Raw genomic sequence first — 22,855 nt, 5'->3', positions numbered from 1 at the left:
ATCTTCTTAATGTTATTGGACTTTCTGAAGTTTCTTATTTAAGTTCATTTGATGATTATGATATTTTATTACTCTAATTTAATAAATTATTAAAAGCTCTTATTCACCTAATCAAGCATAACCCGAGCTTTATTAAGTACCTGCACTTGTGCTTGTAATCTAAAATTAAACGTGATTCAAGAACTTTTGATTTTGGCCTATACCTATGTATTATATCATAGTTCGACCCAGGTAACACCTTCATGTGACTAAAATGCTTCATTTTGAAGTTAGTTTCCTAGCTGATTTTTAAATTATATAGGGTATATGCTCCAACTATGCTCACACGCTTCCACTATGTCGCACCACAAAATTACGTATTGGTATGTCACAATAGAAGCACGCCACAGTGGAAATACCGAGCCATAGTTCAAATACTTATCCCGAATCAAAATGAAGCACATATAAGATTAGTTACAATACCATGTACAAAAATGATGTTTAACATTGTTTCCTGAGTAATACTTCAATGAAAACAACAATGAAAGCTTGTCACGCAAATAGAAGGAGCACCGTTGGGCACTTTCTGAAATATTTAATAGCATAATTCCCTTGCAAACCCAAATAAATCTATCTGCGTAAAAATAAATATAATAAGAGTGATTTGCGGCAAAACCTGCCAGTATCACACCCAACGTCAGTGCCTATACGTAAGCGTACTACGACGCGACTCTCAATCAAAGGAGTAACAAGTGTGATACTATCACTGCTAGACTAGATCTTTGGTTCTCTCATGCAGTGGTTTATCAGAGAGGGGAAGCTTAGTAATCCCCATTGCCTGCCCATGGCGCCATTCTATCGCGGCTAAACCTACCGTCTCCAACACTCCACTAAAAAGCATAAAATAAAGCCCGTGCACCAACAGCAAGGTGCAAAAACTAGTCAAGGGGAGGGTTTTTTCAAACTGGCGTCCCATTGAGTATAATTTATGGACGACCCCTTCATCAGATGCGCTTTATTTCAACTAAAAACAACTCTCAAGAAACAATCTCATACACTTTCTATTATTTTTTCCCTGACATTCACCTTTCTGAACCACTGTCACTTGGGAAGAGTAATTTAAGATAGTAAACTCTATTGAATGGCAAAGGAATTGGATTGAAATATTTAAAATGGCTAAATTTTAGTACAAATGTGAATGGTTTCCCTTTTACAACATTTCTCGCGAAACATTGAAAAATGTAATGTAATGTAAATGTAGTTGTAGTTAAAACTTTTGATGCACTTTCACTGTCAACACCATCAGGTAGGGGAAATTCTCCCTTTCTCGATAGTGTTTTTGGTTTACGTGGGCGAGCTTCGGTTCGCACAAAAAAAAAAAAGTTTCACGTTTTGTGTACAAAAGCTAGTCCCTTTTCAAATGTTACACGACAATTATGCAAAGTTCCATGCAAATCGTAGAAGGTCGCATTGAAAATTCGATGTTCTTTTTAGCTATTTGGCCTGAAACTGCTCTAGTACCTACATTCGGTCACCCGAATGTACGAGAAAAGCAAAGAAGAAAAAAAAACAATCCTAAAACTTTACTACTGAAATGCTTCAGTACCAAAGGCTTCATTGATACGCTACGCGTAACATTCATCCTTAGATAAGTTCGAAACCATTCCGAGAATTTCGCACGAAATCGGTGGGTGCTGCATCATTATATTCTACGCTGTTGGAAAATTGTTCATCGCTCAATTTGCAGCTGTGGGAAATCAGTCTACCACGTCACCGCTCTCGCGCCATGGAGAAAATCCGAAACATTAGATGAAACTTCCCGGAAGACGATGATGCGATGTGGCATCAAACCAAAATCTTCAACTTTTGTATTTTGATGCAGGAGAAGCGGAAGTGGGGCACCTACACCCACCGGGAAAGGGCAAGTAATTTCTTGCGGTGCGAAAAGCAATCATGCTTCCTGGTCCTTGCTGGGAAAGTTAGCGTTCAGAAAGTTCATTCCAGGCTTCGGAACATTATCGATCCACCGAAAATTAAGATTATTACACGCTTACTCAAATAAAGGGGTTCCATACTTATTTACTTTGAATTTTAAGAAGAATGGTTGTACTTTAAATTGACATTTTCGAGAATCAATAATTTCATACGAACGATGATTTAACTTAATTTCTTAAAACCCGTAAGATTTGTAATACTATGCCACGCAAGTTTTCCGATGCTCGAGAAACTGTATTTCGCATGTATGTTATACTAAACTTACCTGGTACGATGATAGATTTTTGAAGTTGAAGACAGGCGTAAAGCTCCAATTGGTAGACGAAGATATTCATTAGCATTTCAAAAGTAAAGTCAGCTGGCGGAAATTTGTGCAAATAGCACGATAATTGTTCAGACTCAATTTCACCGCACCGCACCAGTCATTCAAGATCTCATTTACATCTATTGAAATGTGTGCCCCAAAAAGTTGGTCCTATCAGGTAAGAAAACTCATATACCATACACGACATACACGACAAAGTTCGGTTGAAGAATGACAGGGAGTAGTGAAATGAAAGGCACCACATTCCTAAGCTCTCTCCCTCTCTCTTGCTTTGTTCCCACAGTGAATAACAGAATGGCTCTGCTCACCTTCATGTGTGGTGTGAAGTGTAATCAATTACTGTCTCATGCAGACATTAATTGCGAAAGTGGTTTATTAATTAAGCTCAGTGAATTGCGTTCAAAACAAAGACCAGACTGGTGGGCCAAAGGTAATTAACAAGTCTAATGGATCACTTTGTATCACTTTCTACCCGCGATTTCACAAAAATGGACCAACAAAGTACTACTTTTTTTATGAAACGCGCAAATGCTGGCTACTTTTCTCGTGGTTCAAGAAGAAAAAATCTCAAAATATTGCTTGGCAGAAAACAAATATTCAGGATGAATGAAGATGTGGTCGCTCTTTGCTTAGTGTGATTATTAGATTGCAAGAAAAAGAGTCACTCGATTGGATTGTTTCGCACATGGGCGCCAATGACAACTTAATCATCCTGGGAGACTTCAACCTACGCGACGTTTGCTGGAACCGCAATGCTCGTGGATTTCACTTTCCTTGTGCATCCCGTTCGTCGATTGGTCAGGCATCATGTAATTTGTTGGATGCCTATCGAACTGCAAGACTCGGACAGATTAATGGAATTCCAAACCATAACATCCGCATGCTCGATCTCTGTTTCGTAAGTGAGGAGATGTGCACTGATTGTTCCATCATATCAGCCCCCTTCGCGCTTGTTAAAAACTGTAGACATCATCCTCCTCTGCTGGTGAGCATAAAGCTCAATGTTCATCGTAATTTCAAAGACATTGTAGAGAGCGTCCTCTATAGGTTTGGCGAAGCCAACTTCAGCGAAATGAATGATTTTCTCTCAAATGTCGATTGGGAAAAGGCACTGCGTGACTGTGATTCTAACCTCGCGGCATCGACGACTTCCAACATTCTTTTGTACGCAATCGATCAATTCGTACCTAAGCGAATCAGTCGCGAGTCTGTTAAACCTGCCTGGTCGAATTCAGAGCTTAAGCGATTGAAAAAATTGAAGCTGCTCTTCATAAGCACAGCAAATACCGAACCGATTCCACGAAAGCATGCACATGCGACTCAACAACCAACTGTACCATGCACAGCAAGACCAGCTTCAGCGTCGTCTGAAATCAAATCCTAAGAACTTTTGACGCCATGTGAATGCCCAAAGAAAGGAAAGCGGACTCACTCTCAAGTAGTAGCGGAAGTGAACTCTATCGTGGGTATTGCCGACTTGTTTCGCACACAATTCAGCAGTGTTTTCAACGACGAACGACTCAGTACTCAGGATGTAATAGCTCCGTCCAGTAACGTCTCTTCCTCAACCTTCTATCACCAGTGAAATGGTTATTTCATCCGGGAAGCAACTAAAAACTTCAACGGGTTCCGGTCCAGATGGCGTACCGTCTTTAGTCCTCAAGCGCTGCCTAACTGCTCTCGCGACACCTCTAGCCAACGTTTTCAATATCTCCTTGATGTCTGGGGTTTTCTCCAGTTTGCTGGAAAGAGTCTTTCGTGTTCCCAATCCACAAGAAAGGCTGCAAAAGAACTGTTTCAAACTACCGTGGAATAGCTTCGTTAAGTACTACCTCCAAACTTTTTGAGTTGATTATACTCGAAAAATTGGCTCAAAGTTTTGGACACTGTATCTCGACGGATAAGCATGGCTTCATGCCTAAGCGCTCCACGACGACCAATTTAGTTACGTTCACTTCGTACATCATTCGTGAAGTAGAACGTGGCCGTTAAGTAGATGCCATCTACACAGACCTATCCGCAGCATTTGACAAAATGAACCATGACATTGCGTTAGCTAAATACGACAAGATAGGTGTTCACGATGGCCTGCTTACTTGGCTCTACTCCTACCTGACTGGTCGAAACATGTCTGTCAAGATTGGAGGCTATGTTTCTTCATCCTTCCCCGTGACATCCGGCATTCCCCAAGGTAGCCATCTTGGGCCATTTCTGTTTCTGTTGCATATGAATGACGTCAATACCATCCTGAAATGCCTTAAACTATCGTATGCGGATGACTTGAAACTATACTTCGTGATAAAAGAACCTAGTGATGCCATTTTCTTGCAGCAACAATTGGAAGTCTTCGCTGAGTGGTGTCGTATTAATCGCATGTCACTGAATGTCTCGAAATGCTCTGTAATTTCCTTTGGCCGCAAGCGTTCACTTCTTCGCCATGACTACACCCTGACGGGCATAAATTTGAAACGTGAATCGACTATCAAGCGTGAATCGACAAACCATGCGTATTGAAGCTATTCAACTGAAGTTCATCCGGTATGCTTTAAGGCATTTTCGCTAAAATGACTCTAGAAATCTGCCTAGCTATGTAAGCCGTTGTCTGCTTATCAACTTAGAGCTTTTGGATGTGAGACGTAACGTAGCAATGGCGAGCTTCGTCGGTGATCTTCTTCAGGGAAACATTGACTGTTCTACACTGCTGAGTAGTATCGACATCAATACCCGAAAACCGTAATCTATGATCGCATGCTTTCCTGAACAACCGCCTCTCACGAACCAACTACAGATGGAATCAGCCTATGCGAAGGATGTGTCGCATCTTTAACAGATGCTACAATGTATTTGACTTCAATGTTTCCGTTTTAGAAATAAGTGCAATTTCAAGAGTATGAGTCAATGCACAGTATGGATTACAATTGTCTGCCGTCGAAATCCTAATTATGAACTTTTTTTTCATTTAGGTATTTTGACGTACGACTACGTCTTTCGGTAACATATTGGGGGAGCAATTTCAAAAAACCAAAATCGACCGCATTACGAAAAGAGGTCAGGTTTTGACCACATAATACTCTGTCAATAGCAGTTGGATTTTAATTCCAAACAAGCCGAACGATTGGAAATTTATCTACCAATCTGCTAAAAACACACTTTATTAATTTTCAAAAGGTCACTATTGAAAATTACACAAATTTCCAACTGTTGCAATGGTGATCAAAATTATCACCGATTGCCTGCAAAAAGCGCTATGCTATGGATCGGAATCAGTAGCTCCTCGTGAGTCGCTGTGGTCCATGCCAATATGCCAAGCGCGTCTTACTGCATCTATGCCTTCATTCCAAACAACATACCAGTCTCATCCAGCCACCACCCTAATAGCTCAGCATTACTCAACCATCACAACAAAACGGTCCATTTCAGGACCACCATAAATTTGTTAAAGAATATTATTCTAACATTTGTCAAGGTCATCAATCGGAGGGTAGTTCCCGCAAGCAGCTAGCTATCAAGGCTCAACCTGGTCTATAGAAGGTGTGGAATTGTAGGCTTGAATGTATTGGTGCGATCAATCATATCGTCCGGCCATTTTCCACAGAAACGGCGCTGTTCCGCTGGTAGGAAGTGAAAAAATCCCCATATAGAATTTGAGAGAAGTGGGAATAATTCGTTTTCGGTGCATATTCAGGTAAAAAAAAGGTGAAAGACAACCTAAATAAATATGCCAGGGACTTTGTCAATTCAGTTTTTTTTCCTGGAAACTATTAGTAGGGGAAATGATGGCTTCGGCATGACAGACTATTTTCGGCAACCCAAATTGAAACACTATTTTCACTGGATTTTCTTACGAAAACACTTCGCTGAATGCATGCAAACGTTTCTTTATGCTTTCAGCTTCAATTTGACTATATTTTTACCACTGAGAAAAAGCAATCTAGCAAGGTTTTCTTGAAATGCAACACACGCACTGCAAATTGTAGCTGATTTCGAGTTGCCGATAATAGAACAGCAGATTTACATGCAGTTCAAATGGAACGGTTGCCGAAGAAAAACTGGTTGCCGACAATACTCGCTCTCACTAGAGAAGATTGGAGCTTTGTAAAAGCGTTTCAAAATAGTTTTTGACAATTCTTTCGACTGAAATTGTTAGAGCAGCTGGCAGCAAAAGATTGTAAACAAACCAATACTGCATATGTGTGCGTTCCTTAGAGAAAAAGGCTATAGAAAGAAGGTCGCTGCTTAGGTTGCCGAGAATACGTAAATTCCCCTATATAAAAATTATTTTTCCCAATACAGTTTTACCTGCTTAGAGAACAAACAAACAATCAAATTTGTGAGAGAAAATTAGCTCTAACGAGCTCAATCTTGTGAACATGCCATGACACATATGACACTCAATTTGTGATTTCCCTTCCACAGATTACAAAATAGAGTACCTCACACTATAAAAAATGTCTGGTACCTCTATCAATGCATTTAGATTAACATTCGAAGTCCCTCCTGTTTAACATATTCTACACAAACGATACTTTCTGCCCCGCCCCATTCATATAATTCGGCAGGAAATCCTGTGAGTGGTGAGCTATTTGCGGAATGTGTAAAGAAGGAGAGACTTCGGATGGTAATCTAAATGCATATATAGAGGTACCAGACATGTTTTGCACTGCACTGTCCTCTGTGAACAATTATCGGAAAACATATTATGTGTAGTTTCCGATACGTGTCACCACCAACAACAGCAGCGACATATGATGGAAGATGAATGCAGAAGCTTGATCAAATGATTAATTTGATTTTCCCTCGGCTTTCATTCCGCTTCGCACGATTCGTTTCTTTTGTTTACTCAATCACCCTTGTAGTGATGTCAAAAAGTTTGTTACATAGGAAATTTAATATGGATTATAGATTGTTTTGTATGTTACCAAAACTTATGAATGGTCTGCCACTAAATGTTGAGATAATTTATTGATTATTGAATTATCATACTGTAAACCATGAAAAAGCAGCCTGTTTGAGAGTTTTTGCCTGATTCCAAGTAAGGAGTTATCATAAAAAAAAAAACAAATCGCCAGCTGGTATTTCCTGGCAACTTTCCAAAATAATACAATCAAACAAAATCATCATGCAGAACTAGCTAGGATTAGTTATACTTCATATTTCACAAAATTACTTTCGAGTGTTAGAACATCGTCTCCCGCAAATTTTACATTTTGACGCAGGATTACGTCTTTCGGCAACATATTAGGGTGCAATTTCAAAAAACCATAATCGACCGCATTACGAAAACGACAAGTTTATAGTAGGCTCATATTCTGTGATTGATGTGTTTTCCCTAAGGGAATCTCTAATATTCTGGCTGAAAATCTCCTTAATAAAGACAACCAACCAACCAACCAATCCCTAATAGGGGAAATGGCTCTAATGTTGGCCTATGGATCTAAGATTGATCTCATCGCTAAAAATCTGCTATTTATCAATTTTATCCAGATGAACGCGTCATTGGAACGGTGCTAATAAATATTTTTGGTCGCCATTGAAAATTAAGCGATTGCTGAAATAAAATTGAAAAATTAGGGGCATTTAGGCCGACATTACATCCATTTCCTCTACAAATTTCATTTCTGCACCGCTATCATTTCCAAAAACATCGAGGAAAAATTTCCACAGTATTGTTCCAAGCTTCCAACCCATCGGTCCTTTTCAGGACCACAAATGACTACTGAAAGAGTACCCTGCGCTTCGGTCAGAGAGCGTATAGGGCGTCGTTGTGCCAATTTGGTCGTGGCACATTTCGAGTATGAAAGAGTAATTGCAGTTAGATCAAAAGTGCCTGAAAAAATGCAAATACTTTCGCAGATTACCCGAAGTTGCGATAGTGAAGGTATGATCACAGACAAGCAGACATAACACTCTTAAAACCTTCATAGAAATCGTTTTTAACGATCAATTCAAATGTTTCTTAGTTGGTAGCACCGCCACTTGTGGTGCACATAATCAATTCCCTAGCGTTTGACGCTTACATACTACAACCATCTGTTGAGTGTATTGCCCATGAAAGTATAAACGACAGATGGCGGTAGGGTTTACAATGATAAATGTTCACTATGTTGTGTCTGCTTGTGTGTGAAATAACATGGAGGTAACGTTAGGATAAAATCAAAACATTGAGAAATATAACGCATCACTTTCAGAAATATTTCACTTCGCAACCGATGAACCACAGACAAACAGACATAACACATTGAATATTTCTCATTGTAAAACATCGTCACTAAAACATTACCGCCATCTGTTGAATACACTGTGGTGGGTAGTACGCTGAACAGATGGCGGTAGTGTGTAAACGTCAAACGCAAGGGAATTGACTATGCGCGCCACATGTGGCAGTACTACCAACTGAGATACTTTTAAATTGATCGTTAAATGCTTGTGCGATGAACAATTTGTGAGTGTTATGTCTGTTTGTCTGTGGATGAACCATTCTGACGGCCATATAGTTGCAATATAGCTTGTATATTCTTACTTTGCTTGACTATGGTTAGTTGGGGAATCTGATGAAACTGTCACTTCTTGAAACTGATCCCTTTCGTATTTCTTTTATTCTCCTTTCGCACACGGAGCGCTCGGTGGACCAGCGACTTTGGACGTGAGCCTCGTCCTAGATCACCATGGCAATTCATTTTAATTCAATGAAACCGATCAAAAAAGGCGGAATCATATTAGAACCAACCAAGGACAATCTACGGAAGGAAATTACCGGTGAAGCACGGAATGAAATACGAAGCGTTAGAGAAAAAGTCCAGGGGATTAAAAAGAAGTAATCAACGACGGCGGAAAAGCAGAATATGGTGAGAGCTTTCCAATTATTAAAAAATATATATATCAAAATTAAACTAAATACATGCCAGGTTTGAAAAAATATATTTTCGAACCTGGAAGCGTGTATGTAATACCAATATCCATTTGATAACGGTGATGCATACATGCGGGGCTTATTGTAAGTGAAAGTAACCTCGGAATGGGCGTGACTCTCCAGATATTCTGAAATGGGTTGCTGGATCTGCAATAGAGCTATCACCTTCTGACTCCCGGACTAAAGCTGACTACAATGACCATAAATGCGACATTGTAGAGAGAGTTCTTCCATAATAACACTGCCGGCCAGTGGGGGTTAGATTGAATACACACACACACACACAAATGACTAATGAAAGAGTAACCTATAGAGTAAGAGCTTGAATCCAAGACATATCGTCCAGGAGTGGCTTGCACTACATGAACATCAACAGAGCACCTCAAAAACAGAATTCTCAAATTGCTTCCGCATTTCAACGCATCGAAATTTTTCACTGATAACGAGTTATGAAATCAATTTAATAATTACTATACTTTTGCTGTGACATCATAACTACCTTTCGTAATCCTACGTCAAATCTACGGTCGTGTCTTGGATACAACCTCTTACCTTCTTTTTTTTTTCTTGATTTGTGTTCAACTTAGTGTTCTAGATGCACTTTCACAGTTATTGATTGAGAGCTTTCGATGCCTGTACCATTTTTGCATTGGTATAATTGTGTGGCAACTGGCAAGTCCAATCATACTTCTATGCCCAGGGAAGTCGAGAAATTTTCCAACCCGAAAAATTCCTAGACCGGACCGGGAATCGAACCCAGCCACCTCCAGCATGGTCTTGCTTTGTAGCTGCGCCTTTACCGACAAGCCGTTGGTCCCCGGTTCATGAGTTGATAGGTAAGGTGCAGGTGTGGGAGTTGCCTCCCTGGCGTCGCACTATGGGCAAAAATTGGTCCCAAATTACCCGAAATTCAATATCTCAACAGCACGCTGAATTCCAGCCATGAAAAACGACTTTTCCGAAGGTAAATCGTCCGGGGAATCAATTGTGTTTCCATAGACCGGAGAGCCTTGTATGTATGTATGTGTTTTGGACCATTTTACCCCATTTTCACCTACTTTTTGGAGGAAATGTTTATTCAGACCTCTATTTTTCGTAAAACATAAGCACTTTATGCATGGTTTTAGAATACTATGTCTTTAAACAACAGTTCATGAGATATAAGGGGAATACGGGGTACACTTTATAGGGGAGTAAGGGTTAAAAGTGGACCCTCGCTAAATTTATTTTAATTCATAAAAATGTTGAACGATGCGATTTTTTGATGATGACCCCAAAGGTTGCTTGCAATAATAAGATTTTTTTTCGAAATTTTAAGGGTAATTAAGGTTAAATAAGTTTTAATTTATTGCTATCTATTTTAAAAGAGTTTTCACTATTTTTTCTGTATACAGCAAAACGATATAGTGGTTCTCAGAATTTTGTAAAAATTGGTAGATTTGTTGCTTATCGCAACATATTAGACCCATATTTTGTATTTTGTCATTAGGGTGACTATTTATATTTTAGGGCGGCAAAAACTCAAAATACCAAATGAAAGTTAATTAAAAGTATTTCTCAGAAAAAAATATTATGATATAAAAAAAAATGGATTTTGTATTCAAAAACATTGATTTTATTTTCTCTTTGACCCCTTACTCCCCTATAAAGTGTACCCCGTATTCCCCTAATATATCATGAACTGTTGTTTAAAGACATAGTATTCTAAAACCATGCATAAAGTGCTTATGTTTTACGAAAAATAGAGCTGTGAAAAAACATTTCCTCCAAAAAGTAGGGGAAAATGGGGTAAAATGGTCCAAAACACATACCTACAAGGCTCTCCGGTCTATGAGACCACTTGCAATCGATTTCCCGGACGATTTCCCTTCGGAAAAATTGTTTTTCGTGGCCGGAATTCAGCGTGCTGTTGAGATATTGAATTTTGGGTAATTTTGGCCCCATTTTTGCCCATAGTGCGTCGGTAGCATTGGTGGTCAACACGAAAAACAAGATCGACGGAAAACAAATCAAGAAAAAAAAAAGAATTCTGTGAATGCCATTTGATTACTTTTGGCCCAAATCAGATAATGTGATTATTAAAATGTTCAAAATGCAACGCATAAAAACCGGCTCAAGTTTAAAATGAAAATGCCTGGCCCGCCAGCTGATATGGATTTTAACATTTGGCCCGGCGTTGAAAGACGATGGGCAGGCATTTTTTCCAAGACAAAGAATCATCCAAATCAAAACGTTTTGAATGGCGTTTCATTATGCCGGTGCCGGAGGTTAGGTGGTCAGCGTGACTATTTTTTCTCAACCCCAGTGTGTTCAATCCCAGCCGAGGTCGTTCTGAGGTGAAACAATCTCTGGGCACGTCTTTCTTTCGAAAGGAAGTAAATCCATTGGTTCGGGTCCATATTTTGATGCGTTCGATAGGCTCCAGGTGTGGAAGTTGCTTTCCTCGCACTCTACTGCTATCGATGATTAATCACCAATTGGAAATCGACGCTAGTCTGCGAATGGCACTCGATTGTGGAGCGGAGACCGACGCAACATAAAAGGAAACAAACCAGCTCTTGCGTAGAACTGCTCAATCACTTCCGGGGAAAATATGATAGATGAGAAATATCAATCAGTTTTAGATGGCAAAAATGCTTGTCGCCTATAACGAATCTGGAATTTATGGAATGAACCGCCAAACTTGTCACCTTATATAGGCGCTACATTTTACGAGCAGTGATAGACCATTGAAATTTATTAATTTCTACTTTTTCAGGTCCGAGTGAAAAACATTATCATCAGCGGAGAATCTACTTTTTTACAAAACTGCAAAATGTGCAATCCCATATCCAATATTCGTGATTTTGAAGTTTTGAATGATCATAGTTTTAGATTGGTTTCCATACAAACTCAATAAGAAAAACTCTTTAACAAGATCAAAAATATATCTGAATATGTCTTCACCGTATCTTTTTAACTTACATGAGCAGTCACTATAAAATCAATTGTATAATCCCCTGTCCAAGGATGAGGGGCTTGATGATGATTTGTCAAGTGTCGCTATGAGTTTTTTGCAATTTAGTTTTTCTTCAGTTCATTAATTTGAACGGTTCAAGCGAGTTAATTTAACGGAGCCGTAAATTGTAGTTTTATCATAATTTTAATATTAGCATAAAATAAAATAGTAATTTTAAATTCGCTTTTGTAATGCTTAGGTAAATAGTTTGCTTAGAGTGTAAAGTTAATTTAAAAGAAAGTTCTAACAGTTATTTTGCTCTTAGAAACTTGACGGGTCATACCTCTAACATAGTAGCAGTGACAGTGTCGCATGTCCTAACAACAACTGCCTGCGACTAGTGTTCGAGGGGCCGACAGGGCTGAATAAGGGTCAATACTAACAAAACTATAACACTAACATGACCCCGAAACTAACGTTCATCAATTGCACTAATAGTTATAATGTAGTTGTACTTTCCTAATAACCAATCTATCACAGACAAACAGACATAACACTCGCATTTTGTTCATCGAACACGCATTTGACGGTCAATTTGAGTGTTTTTGGTTGGTGGTGCCGACACCTGTGGCGCGCACGGTCGGTTCCCTTGCGTTTGACGGCTGCACACTAGCGCCATCTATTCAGCGTACTATCCATGACATCTGCTGTAGTGTTTTAGTGACTATGTTTTGTGGAGAGAAATATTAAATGTGTTATTTTTGTTTGTCTGTGCATCTATCTTTCTTTTTCGTTATGTGTGTGTGTGTGTGTGTGTGGGGGGGGGGGTAAATGTAACCAATACTGATACCTTTCTCTCTGTTCTTTTATTCGTTTTCTATATCCCTTCACCATCACCCCATATCTCATCATCTTGACGAGAGATGAGTTACTTGCATGGTGCACGCCCAAGTCGTACTACAGGATAATATGCCGAGCGTGGTTATATCACAAAAACCACGCAAGAACGGAAATCGATCGAGCTGATGAATAATAAGGTAAGTTCTACACCTTATTTTAAAGGAGACAACTCTAAGCAGGTAATAATAGCAATTAATAATCAAACAACCATAAAATGGTAAGAATGAATTTATTTATTTTAAATACAGTAATGACCCGATTTTGTCAGCCCCTCCGCGCTTCAGACTTTTTTCTTTAATGATTTCACATACCCATAAATCTATTTTTTTCTCATTCATCGTTAAGAGGGATATTTAAAGTATACTTTGGTGCAATAGGTTCAAGAAGATTACTGAAAAAGGGCATGGGTTTTGTAGAACATTGGAAAACATTTTCAAAAAAGAGGGCTGGCAAAATCGGGACATTACTGTATTCCATTTACATTTACATGATTTATCACATATTTCCGGAGAGCTTCGAGGTTGGAGCGTAGTTGCTTTTGTAGATAGGTACGTCATTTGCCGGTTTCTCGCGAATTTGGGCTCAGTCTGGAAAAACTAATAACACAAACAGGTAGAGGAATAGTTCCTCTATGATTTGGTATAGTTTGTTTGCAGGATTGTTCTTTTGTTCGCGGGAGACCGGCGATTGACGTGTTTGTTTGCAAGGGCGATTGAGCCCAGATCTCGGAGTTCTCCGGATTTATGGTCGTAATCTAATACACACAGTTGATCACAATACGAGCCTAAAAGCTGCAGTGACCTAGTGAGCACCATAGCTCGAATCGTCTGTTAGTATTGTGTATCGCATGGAGAGCCCAACCGAGATGCTAGCCTATTAAGACTGCAGTTGGTCAACTCCCGAAAAAAAAAAACTATAAAATTAATTGTAAAATCATTCGTTTCAAACGGGAACAAAAAGCATATATCAAGAACAAATTTTCATTATGTCGAAAGTAACATTCGCACCGATCTGAGAAAAATAAAATTTGGTTTTGATGACCGAAAAGTTATTCCTATTTCCAGTTGAACACATATAATCTCATAGTGATAGCAATGTTTAACATATTCAGCAGGGTTTTAATCATACAAAGCAGATCGCTAGCAATTTGCTAAAAAATACTGGTTTTTTAATCAAAAGTTATTGTACGTCGTTTAGTGGCACCTAATGTTGCTTAAGTCCAAGTGTATTTACTAGAATCAGGGTTACTTCCACTCACTTGCTATAAAAAATTGTTTTTCAGAATTATGAAATCGTTAGATGTTATAATGATAATAAGTACTTGTAAGCTACAAAAAGAGGTCGTTAAGTATGTGTTTGAAACATACAACCTGTCAATATTGCTTTTAGTGCGTCGCAATCAGTGATTTTACGATTCGTGAGCGCTCACTCTGAGTGAATGCCCCATATCCCCATATCGAAATTGACAGGTTTTATGAGTCAAACACAAACTTTTACACACTCTTCTTGTTTCTACAAGTACAACAAATTGTTACATCATCTAATAATTTCATAATTCAGACAAAAAAAAATTATAGCAAGTGAGTGGAAGCAAACCTGACTAGAATATACGGGAGAATTATCAATCACGTCTCCTTACGTGCAGCCCATTCATTATTTTAGGACCACCGAGATCATCTTAACAACAAACAGTTAAATTTATTAACTTTAATAATGAGAAAGCGAAACGACAAACGTATACTTTTCACAGGTTTCTCTGCGCTGTTACTTAAGACAAACGGTATCTCTATAGAAAGTAACATACAAAATTTTTTTGATCGGAAGGTGACTACGTCAAAAAGCAATTTATAAATCTATAAAAATGAATTTCTGTCTGTCTGTCTGTCTGTCTGTCTGTCTGACCATTATAGACTCGGAAACTACTCAACCGATCAGTGTGAAAATTTGTATGCAGGGGTTTTTGGGGCAGGGAAAGGTTCTTATGATGGTTCGAGACCGCTCCCATTCTGGAAAGGGGGGCTCCAAAACAAATGAAACAGAAATTTCTGCATAACTCGAGAACTAATCAAGCAATTGGAACCAAATTTGGCATGTGGAGGTCATAGGGGGTAGCCCCTGAGATAAGAGGGGGGGGGGGGGGGCAACGTTCAATATAGCATGTTTTTTTTTAATTGACGCATAAACTCAAGCTAATATTGAACCCCAAGCAAGGCCGGGCACACTCAGCTAGTTATACATAAATTTAAAAATGGGATGTGATCCTATATTCGGACAGTAAGGGTAAGAGGGGCATAGTGAACAGGTGAGGCATAATAAGCATCTCGCCCTCTAGTCATACACACTAAGATTTTGTTTTCGTGTTCGGTAAATTTTACCGAAATCAGAACAGCTGAACGTTCGGTAAAACTTTGTCCTTCATATTAAACGCTATTGAATTTGAAAATAATTTCAACACATGTTCAACCTTGTTTTAATGATCAAATCTTGTCATTTTAGTGGAGATTTAGTTTCAAAGTAGCTGAAAAGCAATTGAATTGAATTGCATAAATTTTACCGAACAGTTTAGCTGTTCAGATTTCGGTAAAAATGACCGAAGTCGGCGATAAATTGTAAGTGTGTAAACCTCTAATTATTCAAAAAAAATTAATTGGTAGTAGGTTCAATATCACCATTGCAATGATTCATAACCAATTCATTTGTGATGAACCATAATACATCCGATGTTAAAGCGCAGGAAGCTCACTATGCCCTATGTAGTGTAATAACAGGAGCATCGACACTGATAGCTCGACTTTGTTTACCTTTGTTACTTTCGACGTAATGAAAATTTGCTCTTGATTTGATGTTCATATGTGTCTGTGAGAGCGGTGAGAGCAGATTTTGTTTTGGTTGCGTTCTTTTTCAAAATCCTAGGATTTCTCTAATTGTGCGCCGAAATCGGCGTATTAAAGTTAGATTGAAGATGAAAATTGGCGATGACTATTAATACTTGACAATTGCATATACAAATTTCCAGCTCTTCTTCAGTTGCATGAACAAGATTTTTCGGTTGAATTACTTCTAAATGCAATCTCCTTTTCCTGAGTCAAAAATATGCAAATCCACCATCATTTGGTCAAAACGCCAAACCGAAACTATAGGAACAAAATTTTTGCTGGAAAAGCTACCCAAATTGATTTTTCTTTATTTTTATAAATTTGATTACTTCATGTAATTTTTACTCCCTGTCTCTTGTTGTAGAATTCTTGCCCCCATGAGTGTCTGCCACTTGCGCCTGTTAATAACACTGCCTCACTCGCAGTGCGTGCAGGGTAGGATGGGCTAAAACGCTCCTCTGGTGTAAAATGGCCTCGATTGTCAATTCGTGAATTTAACATAATTAGTAATAGGAAAACAACGAAAAACCGCGCGGGGACATTTTACCCCCGCTGCGCATTATGGACTGTTCTCCCCTACATGGAAATGGGGAGCTTATTTCAGCTGCCACTCGATCCATTATAAAAAATAAAAAGAATGATAAAAACAGAATCAAGCAAATTGATTTTCCCACTCACCTCGTCAACATGTTGGCTCTATTCACGGCTATTTCCGCTTCCACGCGAAACCGGTCCTGAGCATATCGGTCGACGACGCCCTCGCCAAGGTTGAGCGCGGTGCCAGCCGTACAATTAGATCCCAGCAGATGTTGACTTTCGACGATTTGCAGAAACTTCGTCACCACATCGCGACCCTTCATCAAATTGCGTCTATTGTTCCGACTGGTTTCATCCAGTTCGCTCAGGTCGATATCTTCCATGCGGAAAATCTCACCCATGTCGGGAACGTTGCCGCTGCCGTCATCGGTTGAGTCCGAAGCATCCGAAACCCACGTCAGAGGATCGTCCAAGTCCGAGTCCGTGTCACTGTTGAAAATTATTGTAGACGGAGCATCTGCCTCGTTTGGCTCGAAGCTCATTGTTGGCGAATCGTTTAGGATATTTATAACTTCGTCACTTTCCTCTACCGTAGGACCATCGTTCTGAAAGGTCACCGTAGAACGTGAATCGAACGGTTGTTTTCGTAGCTCGTAATTAAATTTTTCCTCCGCATTGTTTCCACTGTTCGTTTTGCTTTTAATTGGTCCTGATTTTTTTTCGCTCCAATCCAGACTACCAGCTTCATTAGCAATGGCCGGTGAAGCGAAACCATTCCTCTGGTCGTCAACTGCCTGGAGTGGCGAATCATTCGGGTAGTCATTATTATCCGGTGAACCAGTATTTTCCGTGGAAATCTGTTTCCGTTCTGAACTTACTGTCGACGATCGGGAAAAGCTGCCGTCGTTATTTATTTTGACACTTTTCCAATATCTCTCCCCCAGGTAAGCGCTAGATGGCAACTCGCTTTCGGCACTCTGTCGCTGGCTGTCAGCAATCGTACTTGTGGAGGGGTTTGAAAATGGTGACGACACTTGTGTGTAATCTTTTCGATTGCCATCCACGTGCTTCGGTTCGTATTTCTTCCTTCCATTGGACCACTCGTGACTGGGAATAACTTTTCGCAATAACGTGTCCGGGTCGGTGGATATTGTACCGAAGGAATGTGCCAACCTTTCACCGTTCTCAACACCCTTCGTACGTGCTCGGAACGGCTTCAGCTCTATCTTAACCTCATCTAAATTCTTGTGAGATTTAAGATATTCCAATCCTTTATCAACCGTTTTTCGTATGTTTTCCATTATCTCCTTTTTGATAAGCTTTTTCCTCTGCAGGGTACCTTTCGGCCCCTGTCCCATTGGCGTAGGTGTGAATCGTTGAACCGAGTCTATGGAGAAGGGAAGGTTAAGGGTGTGATTGTTTCTCCAGCTGCTGAAGGATGATGGCTGCTTTCGGACACTACTTCCACTGCCTCCGGATTCGATTGATATACTATCAAAATCGCTGATATCAATCATTCGATCCAATTCTTCCGACTCACTGAACTGAATCGTGAGCGTATCGGAATTATTGCTATTATCCGAAAATTGATCCACCCCCACTTTTCCCCGTCCCGGTTTCTTGGGTGGTCTCAATTCACCAAGGGTGTTGCTAGAGCTGCTCGTTTCGTTTGAATCATCGACCGTATCGTAGTCCAGCAGGGTAAAGTTATCAAACACCTGCAGTCCCCAGCGGATGTGATCCTTTTCGCTTGAGTGACGAACCCGTGACCGGCCATGCCGAATGATAAGGTACTCCGAAGTTGAACTCCAGCAATTAGCCACAAAGCAGGACAAACATACAAGCAGGTGATAATGGCATAACATGTTGTTTTCCCTTCCAAATACACAAACCCGTCCTTCCTCAACACCCAAGTCCGGTTTCAATCTGTGTCTGTTGCCGTTAGCCACGGATGATTTACTCCGGTTATCCGGAAGGAAAACCACAATCAAATGCCACTGCCAGACGCTGCCGACTCGCAACAGCCGCTCTCTATCGGTAAACGTTTTCGTTCCGGCAATTTATCGTTAACTCTACAGTTTGCTTTATCATCCCACTCTGGACGCGGCACCACTTGTTCACACCACGGCTGCTGCTTCTACTCTTGAATGCTGGTAAGCTACTCATTTCAGCAAATACACACTATCTATGATGGCACACTGTTTGATTGCACTGACCGACCGGGATCCAAGTGGACTCAACTCATCCTTCCGGAACCGATGCCTCTCCGGTTGGTATTAATCCGAGAAAAATACTTCTTAATAATGACGAGCAGCGTGGGATCAGAAGTTCAGAACCTACTCCTTTTGTGGGCTGTGGTTGGAAGCCTCCGTGAAGCACCAGTTGGCCGAACAATGATAATCCGGCGCCGGATTTACTGGGTTTTCGCAGAGATGATTAATGAATTTTCATGCCGAGCGATTGATTTTCAATTCACTGAGGCCGTTTTACTGTGCAGGGTCTTCCGCAGGACGTGATTGATTCAGAACAATGGCAATTAGGCGCTTGTTAGCATTCTCCGGTAGGCAACCTGCAAGCAATGGAGAAAAACAGAGGAGAGATCATGAATATGGAATGAATTATTATAATGAAGGTAATTAATGCATCACGAAAAAATGTATTCACATGAACGGTACCAACAGCGGTTTATTGAGTTTAATTTGCATTGGTAGAGTGCAGTTGGCTAACATTCAGTTCATCAATATCCTGGATCCTGTTGAGGTGAGACGAACAAACACTTCGTAAAGGTTAATTGGTAGTTACTAAGGCCTCCATCAGCAAAACAATCGTTCAGTGATATTAATGAGAGGTCGATGAGGGGGTTAATGAGAGGTCGACACAGATCGCAACATCTTTTCAGCTTATTTTTGGCGTTCATTCAGCCGATCCAACCTACTTCGAGTTGGTTGTGCTGGTGTCATTGGCGTAACTACGGGAGGGCTAGGTGGAGAGGGGGCTATGTAGCCCCCTCTAGAATTGTTTCTACAATTAATAATTGTCCTTACACATGAAAAATGTTCGCCAACTGCCTAATTGACAAGTTCAAAAAATAAGAAATTTTCCTTAGTTTCGCCAATGGTTGGTGTGTTCATTCAGTCAAAGTTCAACCACAGACAAACAAACATAGCTCTTAGAAGAAAATTCTTTAAAAAATATCGTCAAGCGTTGATTCGGTCGCATCGTGTTAGTGTGCGTGCCTTGAGATGGAGCATCCAACGCGGGGAAAATCTCGGTGAAGGAACCTCAAGAAGTTGCGTACCTATTTCAAATAGATACGCCACTCTCCCCACCGATGAAGTATGTATACAGCCAGCCGGCAGCGAAGGAAAAACGCAGCAAAAAGAGATGATGTTGCCGTTACGAACGTCATCGACTTCGGCGACGCTGCCGAAAATATCAATTCTAAATGTGCAGTAAAAGTGAAGCTTCCCCCGTTGGTGGTAAAAATGTTCACCTCAACGAACTCATTGTTGAACTGGCGGCTCTGGGTGTGAAAGCGGAATACAAGTTGGGACGAGTTGGTACCAAAGTGGTGCTTCAAACAAAAGCGGAGTACGATTTGGTCGTCGCCTACCTGAAGAACGCCAGTACGAAATTTTTCACACATGACATCCCTGGTGAGAGGCCATTTTAGGTGGTTGTCAGAGGTCTCCCAAACTACGAACCGAAGCTGATCGAGGTTGAGATTAGAGACCGGTACAAGCTGGCTCCCATCGCGGTTTTCAGAATCACGAGAAAGGACGAGACCGCGAAGGCATATCCGGACTACCTATTCTTGGTGCATTCCCCAAAGGACACGGTGACGCTAAATGCGTTGAAAGACATCCGCTCAATCACTCGATTATCGTTCGATGGGAGCCATATCGTGGCGGCCATCGCAATGTGACCCAGTGTCAGCACTGTCTGAACTTCGGACACGGCACCCGTAACTGCCACATCAAACCGCGTTGTGGAAAATGTGCCCAAAATCACATCACCACCGAATGTGCAGGCGAAGCTGCGGTGGTCAAATGTGTCAACTTTGGAGGAGCGCATCAAGAATTCAAGCGGATCCGAGATCAGGCGTCTGCGAACAATAAACCAGGACTAAGGAAGGAGAAGGCACCAGCCTTTAGATCGGAAAATTTTCGGCCACTCCGCCCAATGAAACAGGGTCCTGCGTATCCGTGGACCCCTCTCAAGAACCCCATAGCGCGTCTGCTGGACAAAGCTCTCCATCCCCTCCTGGATTCCGGAGTCAACCCATCAGCACAAGCCAACAATCCTGATCTGTTCACAGCCGATGAACTGATGGAGATTTTTGTCAGCATAACCAGCTCACTTCGTTAGTACCGCAGTAAGCCCGAAAAGATCCATGTGCTCGGTAAGTTCATTATCCAGTACGGCGTCTACGCCGTTAACTATCGTCACCTGGAACGCTTGCTCTGTACGAGCAAAAAAGATTGAACTTGCCGATTTCCTTCGCAAGCACAACATCGACGTGGGGCTCCTTACTGAGACTCACCCTTAAGTCCGGCGACAGCTTCTGGTTGCGTAACCATATCCGTCTTGATCGCACCAACTCCCGGGGGGGGGGAAGGGTGGTGTTGCGGTCGTCATCAAAAAGGGGATCAAGTTCGTCACTCTTCCCCACATCCGCACCTCTATCATCGAAGCTCTCAGAATGGAGGTGAAATCGCCAACCGGAATCGTCCGTTTAATCGTTGTGTACTGCCCTCGACCAGCAACGGATTAGGAGCCAAATTTAAGAATGATCTGACCACCATCACTCGCACTAGCTCTCGATTCGTCATTGGAGACGATGTTAATGCCCGTCACGAGGCTTGGCGGTACTACCAGTGGTCGTTTGCTGTTTGATCACTTGCAGCATGGGCTGTACGCAGTGGAGTTTCCAAATGAACCAACTTTCATCTCTCCGGCGAGAAACCCTTCCACGCTGGACTTCTTCCTGACAAACATCGGTGTATCCAAACCGATGGCACACAACGACCTTAGCTCAGACCACCAACCGATTGTGGCTAAAGTCGGCATCACAGTGCCTGCTGCTCCAAATAGCCAACGAAAGGACTACCAACACGTAAACTGGGTCCAGTTCGAGCGTGTGATGGACAGAAACATCGACGAAAATCCACCGCTTGACACCGTAGATGACATCGACCGGGCGCTGGAAGTCCTTCATCAAGCCATATCCATGACTGACGAGATATGTGTCCGTCAAGTTCCTGTGAGGGGTAAGTTTACTACCATTGATTCCCATATTTGTAGACGCCAGTTTCAGAGAACTGGAGATCTGGACAAAAAACGTGAAATGACCGATCTGAACAGGCAGATTGCTTCCAGAATGAACTCACTCCGAAATGAAAGTTTAGGGCGTGTTGTCCAAAATCTGAATGACCGTTCACGTCCATTTTGGAAGGTAGCCAAGGTTCTGAAGTCTCATCCCAAACCTGTTCCACCTCTAAGACTCGAAAATGATGACGCTCGGCTCATAACACCGAAGGAGAAAGCAAGTGTGATTGGTGATCATATTGCTGCATCGCACTTGCTTGGCTCCAATATCCAAAGTCCGCTCGAAAATCAGGTGACGCAATGCGTCCACAATTTAGATGCCTCCCCTTGTGTCGTCCCCCCGGAGGATGAATTCATGGTAGAACAGATTTGCTCAGCGCTGAAATATTCTAAGAATATGAAGGCCCCCGGTTTTGACGGCATTTTCCACATAATTCGAAATAAACTTAGCACGAAAGTGTACAAGTTTTCGACCGCTATCTCCAACAGATGCTTGGAACTGTTTCACAAACCGGGTAAAGATCCAACATTGCCGTCTAGATACAGACCGATCAGCCTCCTTTCAGCAATGAGCAAATTGGTCGAAAAACTCATTCTCAACCGTTTGCTCAAGACTGTCGAGGAAAGCAATATTCTCCTACCGGAACAGTTTGGTTTCAGAAAGGGGAATTCCACAACGCACCAGCTCGTACGGGTGATGAACAACATCCGAAGTAACAAAGCTGTATCCAAGTCTACAGCCATGGCCTTGTTAGACGTTGAAAAGGCGTTTGACAATGTTTGGCATGATGGACTTGTGTACAAGCTTTGTAACTTCAACTTTCCTTTACATCTGGTTAAAATTACCCGTAACTACCTTCAGAAAAGGTCATTCAAGGTATCGTTAAATGATTTTCTTTCCGACACGTTCTCCATCCCAGCAGGCGTCCCACAAGGTAGTCTGTTGAGCCCTTTACTTTACAGCTTATACACTTTCGATATACCCGATCTCGGTAACGGGTGCGTGTTCTTCCTATTTGCAGATGATACTGCAATTTCCGTCAAAGGCAGATTGCCTCGCGAAATCA

The 22,855-nt window shown here is 41.2% G+C and overlaps 1 protein-coding gene across 1 annotated transcript in view; it reads right to left on the bottom strand.

Annotated features, from left to right (window-relative positions):
* Positions 1-22,855, bottom strand: part of LOC135700600 (uncharacterized) — a 521,944-nt gene that overhangs the window by 397,188 nt on the left and 101,901 nt on the right. Inside the window, exon 2 of the mRNA XM_065221136.1 lies at positions 16,602-19,029. Within this exon, the coding sequence (XP_065077208.1) occupies positions 16,602-18,325 (1,724 nt within the window). The 5' untranslated portion in view covers positions 18,326-19,029. The remainder of the gene's footprint in view (positions 1-16,601; positions 19,030-22,855) is intronic.

Source organism: Ochlerotatus camptorhynchus, unplaced genomic scaffold, assembly GCF_037179485.1.
Source record: "Ochlerotatus camptorhynchus isolate MF236.1 unplaced genomic scaffold, CSIRO-AGI_Acam_v1.1 ptg000139l, whole genome shotgun sequence".
In the NCBI taxonomy this organism is placed as follows: Eukaryota; Metazoa; Arthropoda; class Insecta; order Diptera; family Culicidae; genus Ochlerotatus; species Ochlerotatus camptorhynchus.
The sequence above is the reverse complement of the archived record's forward strand: the minus strand, read 5'-3'. Positions and strand labels throughout refer to the sequence as shown.